Source organism: Dunckerocampus dactyliophorus, chromosome 7 (genome assembly GCF_027744805.1).
Source record: "Dunckerocampus dactyliophorus isolate RoL2022-P2 chromosome 7, RoL_Ddac_1.1, whole genome shotgun sequence".
Lineage (NCBI taxonomy): Eukaryota > Metazoa > Chordata > Actinopteri > Syngnathiformes > Syngnathidae > Dunckerocampus > Dunckerocampus dactyliophorus.
The window spans coordinates 25557202-25567902 of record NC_072825.1 but is presented as its reverse complement, the minus strand read 5'-3'; the positions used below and the strand labels follow the sequence as shown (position 1 = coordinate 25567902).

The window sequence follows — 10701 nt, the reverse complement described above, 5'->3', positions numbered from 1 at the left end:
AACAAAGCACAGGACAAAGATTTGTATTTATGAATACCAACAAATATGTAACAATGTCAACAATTAGAATATCGACAATTATTCCCTTTTTATTACATACAATTGTTTGAGCAAAGTAAAGTCAATGCAAAATAAGCAGCAAAAACTATGCTGGCTCTCTTTCAAATACATTTGGCTGTTTGCCCTAAAGCCCTCCTGTGTCCAACAACTCTTACATGTAAACAATACAAAATACTACTATTCAAAAGACTGCGATTGACATGGCAACCAGTCCAAGGTGTACCCCGCCTCTCACCCGAAGTCACCTGGATTAGGCTCCAGCATACCCCGGCGGGAACAAAAACACACCGATATTTGTGAAAACGAACATACAAAGAAGTTCTTAGCAGTGAAAAATAGCTATACGACCTGACATCGACATTATGGCTATTTGTATCGATCCCCCCATTTATATAATCGTCCTGCGTAAAAGGCATGCGATGAAAAGTAAACAATTTACAGGATTAATACGGAAGTTGTTATCAAGGTCAGTGCGTGTGGTACGTGTGTTTCAGTCGTTCTTAGTTTGTCACTTGTGGCAAAGTGAAGGTATTTTTCAGTGTGATAGATATTTTGTAGTTCAGACATGAATTTCTTCACAATCCTGACACTCAGTTGCTTCGTCGCTTGTGCAGCAGGTAGGGTTTGCATTTTCTTTTCGATTTGCAGTTTTAGTCTGATATCCTTATATCAACAGTCACGGTAACATATTCTTTCTTGTGTAATGTTTTTTTTCCCAGTTGTACACAAAATCAGCATTTTTCTGGGCTGTTTCAAGAATGCCACAACTGAACTGATGGAATTGGATGGTAACGAGCTTGGATATGTGAATTACAATGCGGAGAAGATCGTTTACACTATCCCCACATTTTTTGCTGTCAATATAAGCGAATTATTGCATGATGTGCATGTATACGAAGACGCATCGAAGAGCAAGGAAAACTGCTGGCGCGCTTTGAATGCTTTAGAACAATGGGAGAAATATCAACTGGAGGTAGAAGGTAAAGTTTTGACCTCAACATTGATTTGAATCATCAAAAAAAACCCTCTGTATACCACCATAATGGACTTGAAATATACTGCTCAAAAATAAAGGGAACACTAAATTAACACATCCTTGATCTGAATGAATGAAATATACTTATTAAATACTTTGCTCTTGAATGTGCTGACAACAAAATCACACAAAAATGTATTTATTTACTATTTTATTTATTATTTATATGTATTTATTTATTGGGGGTGTCTTGCTGTCCACCTGTTGTCTATTCATTTTGCACAACAGCATGTGAAATCAATTGTCAATCTATGCTGCGTCCTAAGTGGACAGTTTGATTTCGCAAATGTGCGATTGACTTGGAGTTACATTTTGTTGTTGAATTGTTCCCTTTGTTTTGTTGAGCAGTGTACGAGTGTTTTACAGTTTCAGACGTGCTTCACTGGTTGCATTAAGGAACACCACATCATGGTTGCATTTACACAATGAAACACTTCTCCATATCTGTTATTCATTTCCACCATATCTTTTACATCAGGGGTTCTCAAATGATCACAACCTGGGAATCACGTTTTCCAATGGTTATTAAGTCGCGAGCCACTTTTATTTGAGGCATTTTTATTTATTATGTATTATATATTTTGTATTGTTATATTTTTATAAATTTTTTCATGTATTATTTTTTTTTACGTTTACTAAATTAAAACCAAGCAAATGTATTTTTGGATTGTTTTTTCTAAAGGCCGCTATGTAATCTATTGAAAAATTAATACAGATAATTACATGTCAAAAGTGCATTTTAGAGCAAATTTATTATAATATTTTGTCAAGGAAATGAGGAAGGACATAACTGATTGCAAATAATGCATCTATTAAAATTAAATATCAAAAATTGCTCTACTAAGGCCACAAAATCAGATATTTCACTGATGCCAAAGAGGAAGATGACTAAAATATTCCTCAGTTGTACTTGTACATGTTTTACATGATGACACTTACAATATTTTCATTCATTTGGTCATTTAAAGTTTGCATTTGTTGTGTGAAGAAGTGTTTGGCCCCTCCCTGTTTTCGTAAAGTCACACTTAAATGTTTGAAATCATCAAACAAATTTAAATATTTGTCAATGACAACACGAGTGAACACAAAATGCAGTTTGAAATGAAACTTTTTATCATTAAGGGAGGAAAAAAAATCCAAACCTACATGGCCCTGTGTGAAAAAGTGATTGCCCCCTAAACTTAATAACTGGTTGGGCCACCCTTAGCAGCAACAACTGCAATCAAGCGTTTGTGATAACTTGCAATCAGTCTCTTACAGCGCTGTGGAGGAATTTTGGCCAACTCATCTTTGCTGGTATCAGAATTCTTGGTTCCATTTATCACAGCAAGTCTTCCAGGTCCTGAAGCAGCAAAAGAGCCCCAGACCATCACACTACCACCACCATATTTTACTGTTGGTATGATGTTCTTTTTCTGAAATGCCATGTTGCTTTTACACCAGATGTAATGGGACACACACCTTCCAAAAAGTTCAGCTTTTGGCTCGTTAACACAGAGTATTTTCCAAAAGGTCTTCTTGGGGATCATCAAGATGTCTTCTGGTAAAATTGAGACTAATTGAGATTCATGTTAATTTTGTTCAGCAACGACTTTTGTCTTGGAACTCTGCCATGCAGGTTGTTTTTTCCCAGTGTCTTTCTTATGGTGGAGTCATGAACACTGACCTTAACTGAGGCAAGTGAGGCCTGCAGTTCTTTGGATGTTGTTGTGGGGTCTTTTGTGACCTCTGGGATGAGTTGTTGCAGCGCCCTTGAGGTAATTTTGGTTGGCCGGTCACTCCTGGGAAGGTTCAGCACTGTTCCATGTTTTCGCCACTTGTGGATAATGGCTCTCACTGTGGTTCGCTGGAGTCCCAAAGCTTTAGAAATGGCTCCATAACCTTTTCCAGATTGATAGATCTCAATTAAGTTATGTTTTAACAGGGGTGCAATCACTTTTTCGCACAGGGCCATGTAGGTTTGGATTGTTTTTCTCCCTTAATAATAAAACATTTAATTTAAAAACTGCATTTTGTGTTCAGTTTTGTGTTGTCTTTGGCTAATATTTAAATTTGTTTGATGATCTGAAACATTTAAGTGAGACAAACATGAAAAAAAATAAGAACTCAGGAAGCGGGCAAACATTTTTTCACACCATTGTAAGTGTCTCCATTTTCGAATTTCAGAGAAAGACTCTGTTTACTCTCTCACTGCAGGAAAGAAAACTCAATTCATTTTGCCTTTAAGCCTAACTGAAGTTAGCAGACTCAAGCAGATGGGAGGCCAGACGTTCCCAGCAGACATTCACAATTACATTTAGGCCAGCCAGGTCTGACCGGCATCCTCCCCCACCATCGGAGCCAACTCACCACCAGGTGGTGGTCGGTTGACAGCCCCAGCCCTCTCTTGTCCAAACCATGCGTCCGACAACACGACCACCATGTCGATCGTCATGTATAATCCTGTGTATTGTCTCGTCTTGTGAGCTCTTGCGACGCCCTGAACATCGGTTCAACAAACACCGGCATGAACTGATGTGGCTGTCGGCAACCTTCTGATGTAGTTTTTTTATTAACCATTAAGATGACAGTAGCTGCATTTGAAGTATCATGAGCGGTCAGCATTGAGCAACTTTATTAGGGGTGTTCGAACTTTTCCCACCAAGGGCCGCATACATACTGAAGGGTGGAAGGATGCGGGGGCCACTTTGAGACAGTTTGTCCATTATAGATGCTAAAACCAATCCAAAGTAGGTCAACAAATGTTAAGCTATCTGGAGATCTTAACTTTGTGTTTCTGGAGACAAAGCAAGTTAGTGTAATATCTAATTAGATATCTAATTAATAAATAACCAATTTTATTTTACAACCCATAAAAAACAAGCTGCAGGCTGGAAAATGGCCCCTGGTCACCACTTTAATCACATCTTGTTTGTTTTTTTCAAAATCCATTGTAGTGTATAAGGGCTAAATTATAAAAACATGTTTTTTGTGCCACCCCCTTCAAGACCCCCCAGAGAGTATCCTCTACCTAGCAGAAGAGCTTCATCTTGGTGAAGACAACACCCTAATCTGCCTTGTAGACCAGTTCTTTCCACCAAACATCCAAGTCCACTGGACCAAGAATGGTGGTGTGGTATCAGAGGGGGTGTCCCTCGGTCGATATCACCAGAACGATGATTACACATTCCACCAGTTATCAACACTGAGGTTCACACCACAGGAAGGAGACATTTATGGCTGCACTGTGTACCACTCAGCCCTGGACGAGCCAAAAACAAGGTTCTTAGGTAAATGTTTTCATGTGTACAAACATTCACATGATGAAAACAAGTTTTTGTAGTAAAACAAGTTTTTGCGTCTTTCACCTTCACAGAGATCGAGTTCAGCCATCCCGGAGTTTTCCCAGATGTTTTGTGTGGCGTGGGCTTGACTGTGGCGTTAATTGGAGTCTCAGCCGGAACTTTTTTAGGAGCCAGAGAACGTTACACAACACCCGTTGTCTGATTGTATTTTAAATATCTATGAATAAGACACACGGCTTTTTAGTGTGAAACGTAAACTTGCACTATTAATCTTAAACTCTGATGTTATTTTGCTTCATAAACCTCAGGCTAAGATTTGATTCAAATCAACTTTTCCTTGCCTCTGTCGCCAAAGTGCTTGATAGTTGGTTTTCTTTAATGAAAAGTGCTTGAGATAACTTCTGTTGTGAATGTGTGCTTTAGAAATGAACTTGTTAAAAACAAACACAGCTGTGACAGTGTCATAAACAGCATTAGGTTGTGCAAATTTTTGGTGTATTCTCTTCCTTGGGCACACAAATTCTAGAGTGTAAAGTGTAGTATGAACATACCATAAATGTACAACACATTAAGAGATGCATACTGTTATGTTTGAGCATTACTTTTTTGGATAAATCATGTTTCCCATGGTTTCCTCTCAGATTGATGGGAATTTGATAAAAAGATATTTCCGCTTATCTGAGGTCGGGTCACGGAGGCAGCAGCCTAAGCAGGGAAGCCCAGACTTCCCGCTCCCGAGCCACTTCATCCAACTCGTCCCAGCGGATCCCGAGGCGTTCCCAGGCCAGTTAAGAGACAAAGTCTCATAAATGCATAAAAGGTTATTTTTGCTTTTATTATAGACTTGATGAGGTGTTGGCACAAAGACATGATGTGGCAGCGAGATCAACATGGATCACCTTTGTGTTATTTCTTGAATTTTGTCTTTTTTTTTCACTGTCTTCATGCTGGCACTTGCAACTTTCTCTGGTTCCATTTTGGGTTATTTTGGAGCAGTGATCAAAAGAAAAGCAGAGACTTCATGTGAGAAACACTACTGACTTCACGAAATAACTAATGGCAAAATTAAAGGTGCAGTCTGTGTTGATCTCACTGCCACCTCGTGTCTCTGTAAGCCATGATTTCAATGAAGAATGTTCATTTAAGACTTCATCATTTGGATGTATTTCTACGCATTTTGAATTGTTTTCTGCATGTAAAAACTATAATGTAAAAACGTGTTTTATGTTAACATTTTTTTGTTTTTTTAACCAAATTAATTAGATTTACAATATTTCTTGGGAAGTCGAGTCGGACCTTCTGGAAGGTATTATGACTGTAAACAAACTAAACAAAGGTTACACTGTATGTGTATATGCAAATCTACTATTCTACACACCTGGCAATAGAACGGGTCATGCAGTTATTACTATTAAAGATAATAATAATGGTCAAGTTTTGTCAAATTAGCCTTGAAACGGATGTATGTTAAGAATTTTGTTTTCTTGACACCTTCATCAAAGCCAAAATATCGTTCGTCATCACTGCCTGACAGACAAAACTGAGGGTTTCAAGCAAGTACTTATACGCATGCGCAGCCTGACATTTAAGAGAAAATGAGTCGATTTGGATTCTATTGCGTTTTTCTTTTCTTGTTAATTAAATGCCCTAGTTTGATCCTTTTCTTGTGCTTTGCCGTTTTTCTTTATGTCCATTACAGAACGCGATAAAAGAAGCCTGCCTTTGTGTTTATGCTTTGCACTCAGCAGCAGCTATCAGTGCACAGGAGTGTGTGCGTGCGTGTGTGCGTGTGTTTGTGTCTGTACTGGGTGTCAGGGCCATCTCGTCCTTGCTACTTTGGGCTGGAGGTGTCGTGACGTCACTGTGAGACCATAGATTGTGCTCTTACCGTCACATTCGGAGCTGTTAACGTGACCTAGCAGCATGGATACGCACGACACATCCGATAAGAGAGGCGTTTTAAATGGACGCGGACGAGACTTGAGTGTGCAGTAGGCAAGACACAACAATGGACAGAAGACATCTCCACAACAAGTAAGACTGCAAGTATAACTGATTTGTAAGTACTACTGATTTGCCCCAGTTATCTACGAAAATGCAGTAGTAGTCCAATAACTGTCTGTACAGATTAGCATGCTGTTTCTAGTATTCAGTGTACTGTTTACATGTATATGGTGTTATTTCATTTGAGTAAAGTGCCTTTAGCGGTACAGTCATCCCCGGTTCGAATTATGCGGCTTCACTCTGGTATCACAGTTTTTCAAACATATATTTAGTCAACCACGATGTTTCATGCCATTAGTTAAAAAATGCATTTTTAAGCATATTTTACATATTTTTGCCTAAATGAAGCATTTTCAATCACATAAACGGCTAAGGCATTAGGAGACGCATTCAAATTGTGAATGTAGTATTCTAGGTGTTCGTAATTGTTCGGTGAGACAAGCACCAGACTTGATTGTCAGAACAACGGGCTTTTATTGCAGATTTAAATTATCAATAATCCTAATAATAAGGTCGTTACTGTTGCAGCAGTAACCCACGACAAGCTAAAACTCAACTCTGAACCCCCAATGTCACTTCCTGTCCTCCACAAATCCGGAACACATTTAATGCGACACACACTAGCATAAGTTTTATTTATGTTTTAAATAGCTTATTTTCTGTGATTATATCTCCTGTATTGGGAAATACAAATGTAAAGGTGAATTTATGGGTGTTATTTCATGTCTTGAGGGCCTTAGTAATGTTAAAAAACACATTTAGAAGCTTTTAAGCAGGTTTTCTATGCCATAATTACAGAAATATTCCATTTATAAGAAGGAATCCTACTTTGTTGAAATTCACTTTATCATGGTTGCGTCTGGAACCAATTAACTTAGATAAACAAGGGGTTTATGTATACCAGGGGTCCAAAGAGCGGCCCAGGGGCCATTTTGGGCCTGCAGCTTGTTTTTTATTGGTCCTCTGCATTTTTAATTAATGGCATTGATTATGAGATTACTAATTAGCTGTGTCACCTATAATACTTGTGATGTTTTGTTCAGTTCAAATAATGAAGGATGAAGGGGTCATGTTTGACACATCTTGGATTAAATATGCTAAAACCAATCCAATGCATGTCAGTATGCTAAATACATAAAACATAATCATAATACATACAGTACATGCTAATAAATGTTTCAAAATATGTCTTTCCATCCAAAATTTTGATTAATTAATACATAGCTTCATCATCAAATACGATATTAATACATGGTTTAAAACATTTTCAGTGATTGTTGTTGTTGTTTTTGGACAAAGTTAACTATAATCATAAATGGTTGATTAGATTACTTTTTTTTTTAAGTTGTCTATTCTGCAATTGTAAAAAAAAAAAATGGAGGTAATGGAAAATTAAAGATGTTTTTATTTACAATTTTATTTAGATCATTCTTGAATATCCAAATCAAGGAAAGTACTTTTTTTTACACATAGCAAATAACGCTGTTCTAGTAACTTTTTAATAGTTTTTGTTTCAGAGTGGCCCTAACAGTTCTTTGTAATGTTCTGATGCAAAGGCCATTTTATTGTTGTTGTTTTTTTTTAAACAACAAAAAACAAGCCTCAAATGGCCCCCAGGCCATACTTTGCACACCACTGCCGTAAGCTAACTCTTCTACTCCTGAACCGTTGCGCACCAAAAGGGTGAAAACCTGGCAAAACACGCACCTCAATATGTCATTTTGCTGACAGATGTTATTAAACACTGTTCGTAAACCCCGAAGTCTGACCCCGTTAGAGGATTTGACTTGAAATTTCTCACATAGCGCAATACAATCTACAAAACACCCAAAGTAACTGTAATGAAAATTGGTACACCCCTTTAGGTACCGTAACTGATAAGTGTAAAATGTAAGAAAGATTGGTTAAAAACATGTCTGCCATCAACCAAAACATCTGACTGGATTTAGAAAGTAATTGTCCTTAAGACATTGAGCATTTGTCTAATGAGTATAACACTTTGAGGATATCCGTATTACATGCAGCAGTTTGAACACAACCCATAGGGGGCGACACAAATGTCATTTCCAGGCAAGTGCAGAAAATGAGGACTGTATCGGAGGCTAATGAATGGTTTCTTTTTCTGTGATGATATTTTACAGAGCTATTCATCCAAATGGGTCTCTCATTGTCAGCATGGTTGCAGGGCAGAAAAGCAGATCGTCCTCCTTCGTCCTCGTGTGCTCTCCGTTCTCTGGCCGTGCCGACCTCGTCTCGCCTGGAGGTCATTTTAAACTCCTCTCCCGTTGCTCCAGGAGACAGTCGCTCACGATGGAGTTCCGTCCACTGTTCTCCTCACGTCCACCTTTCTGCCAGCAAAGAGGAAGCGAGGCGTTCCCCGGTGGAGCGGAGCAGCGACGGCGTGAGGGCGGAAAAGGGTGTGACGGGCGGGCTTCACGTGTGGGAGGTGGTGTGGAACCCCAACCAAAGAGGAAGTCATGCTGTCTTGGGAATCTCCAGGCACAGTTGCCCTCTGCAGGCCTCAGGTTACAATGTGCTGATCGGGGGAGACTGCCAGTCGTGGGGCTGGGAACTCCAAACCAATCAGATCTGGCATAATGGACAAAATCGAGGAGCTTACCCGGAAAAGAGGAGGAGGTGTTGTGATGGAGCTGCAGCATCTTCCCAACATATCCTGCCAGGTACACAGCTGGCAGAAACACCTATTGCCATTCCTGAGCGCATCCTCATGGTCTTGGATGCAGACGCAGCGACCGTTGGATTTGTCGTTGACAGCTACTTCCTTGGTGTTGCGTTCGGAGACCTGCCTCGGGGTGTGGAGCTGTTCCCAGCAGTGAGCAGTGTGAGAGGAGGAGCCTGTATACGACTTCGATACCTGAACGGCGCCACCCGTGAGTGTTGATTCTCATGCAAGAATAGAAATGTGTGGCAATAGAGATGACTAAAATAACACCATCTTCTTTTCCTCAGGTGATCCTCCAGCCCTGCTGGCGTTGTGTGGACTCTGCGTTGGCCGTCATTTAGGCCCACGGAGGCACAATCACACAGACAAACTCCCTCTTCCACCTGCTCTCCAGCGCTACCTTCTTTCTAGTCAATAATGAATACATGAGAAATGGATTCTAACAGATGACTTTTTTTATGAACATATGACAATAGGGGGACATAATTGTATTTATTACAAATCATATTTATGTAACAAAGTATGCAATTATGTGGACTTTTTTTTCTATGGTGAAATTATTTCTGTGTAAAAAATAAATGACCCACAGTATCATGTTTGTACCTTTTGTAATATGTCCCATCGCACTTTCATGTACAAAAAGGAGATGACTGAAACCTGCAAAAAAAATAGCTCACAAACCGACACCTCGTGAGCTGTTGAAATAATACAGATATCTTTTCATCTGATGCAATGCTGACGTCGCCAAGAAAGCTCGCAACCCCAGGAGGCAGGGGAAAATCCAAGTTGCTGGGCGCGCCGACTGTAAAATCTGCATCAAGTTAAATGCAGGACTTGCAGGAAGCCAAAGTACTTGTGAAAGACGTCAAGGCAAGGAACTGGACAAATATTGAAAATGACATCTCGACCACAAGGAAAAGAAGTCATCAATAATTGTCTATAACAACTCTACAATAACATAGATTATGTCACATTCAACATCAAGAAACTCATTTCATTTATTTGAATTTGAACAGTATAGGCTTATCCTCAATGTTTTTATTTACTTGTCTTTATTTATCGTCTCCACTTAGCCTAACATATTTATGCTTTATTTATTATTAACAAACTATTCCTATTTTACTACTCTAATTAAATATTTAGTAATAGTAGGCATCCTTCTGTCTCGAGAGACAATGGTAGCGCCCTGGGGCAGGGGGCAAGCCTGGGCAGAGTGTATGGAGACCATGTGCTGCCCATTCAACATGGCCCCCCTCTCGGCCCCGCCGGCTTGGTCCAATGGTACGTGGAGTATTACAATTGTGAGCTGGTTTTGGCTCCAGGAGCAAGGTGGGTGAAGTGTCTTGCCGCAGGCACACAACGACAGTGACTGGGTGGAGGGTGCGAGGATCGGTTTCTGGACGACCTGCTCTACCTCCTAAGCCACGGCTGCCCCATAATTCAATGCTTACTTTTCTTTTCTTTTTTCTTTTAATGTAGGTACTGTCTTTTGTATAAATGCAGATAATGTCCCGGATTATTAAACACACACCCGCTTACTTGAATTACACTGTCATTATATTATTTTCCCTTCTCAACCTTACTCTTTAACTACTTCTTATTTATTTATTAAGTGTTGTGTATACAGTATGTAC

The 10701-nt window shown here is 39.5% G+C and overlaps 2 protein-coding genes across 4 annotated transcripts; both read left to right on the top strand.

Moving 5' to 3' along the window:
- Positions 1-476: 476 nt before the first annotated feature.
- LOC129185541 (HLA class II histocompatibility antigen, DP alpha 1 chain-like) lies at positions 477-4600 on the top strand. 2 transcript variants are annotated; one of them, XM_054782753.1, is made up of 4 exons: positions 477-677; positions 780-848; positions 4084-4365; positions 4452-4600. In XM_054782753.1, the coding sequence occupies exons 1-4, from the start codon at positions 626-628 to the stop codon at positions 4580-4582; spliced, it is 534 nt and encodes a 177-aa protein (XP_054638728.1). In that variant the 5' UTR covers positions 477-625; the 3' UTR covers positions 4583-4600. The 2 variants fall into 2 exon arrangements, with proteins under 2 accessions (XP_054638728.1, XP_054638727.1); XM_054782752.1 differs by having other exon boundaries at positions 482-677; positions 780-1040.
- Positions 4601-6267: 1667 nt separating this feature from the next.
- On the top strand, positions 6268-10576 carry si:ch1073-228j22.2 (SPRY domain-containing SOCS box protein 2). Of its 2 annotated transcripts, none has more exons than XM_054782750.1 (3): positions 6268-6414; positions 8526-9275; positions 9355-10575. In XM_054782750.1, the coding sequence occupies exons 2-3, from the start codon at positions 8540-8542 to the stop codon at positions 9483-9485; spliced, it is 867 nt and encodes a 288-aa protein (XP_054638725.1). In that variant the 5' UTR covers positions 6268-6414; positions 8526-8539; the 3' UTR covers positions 9486-10575. The 2 variants fall into 2 exon arrangements, with proteins under 2 accessions (XP_054638725.1, XP_054638726.1); XM_054782751.1 differs by having other exon boundaries at positions 6290-6439; positions 9355-10576.
- Positions 10577-10701: the final 125 nt, after the last annotated feature.

What these genes read in the sequence shown, in the direction of transcription:
- LOC129185541 (XM_054782752.1), top strand. Translation starts at nt 626, where the DNA reads ATGAATTTCTTCACAATCCTGACACTCAGTTGCTTCGTCGCTTGTGCA. An exon ending in CTTCGTCGCTTGTGCAGCAG is followed by an intron (nt 678 to 779) that starts GTAGGGTTTGCA and finishes TTTTTTTCCCAG; the next exon opens with TTGTACACAAAATCAGCATT. An exon ending in GCCAAAAACAAGGTTCTTAG is followed by an intron (nt 4,366 to 4,451) that starts GTAAATGTTTTC and finishes TCACCTTCACAG; the next exon opens with AGATCGAGTTCAGCCATCCC.
- si:ch1073-228j22.2 (XM_054782751.1), top strand. Translation starts at nt 8,540, where the DNA reads ATGGGTCTCTCATTGTCAGCATGGTTGCAGGGCAGAAAAGCAGATCGT. An exon ending in ATACCTGAACGGCGCCACCC is followed by an intron (nt 9,276 to 9,354) that starts GTGAGTGTTGAT and finishes TCTTTTCCTCAG; the next exon opens with GTGATCCTCCAGCCCTGCTG.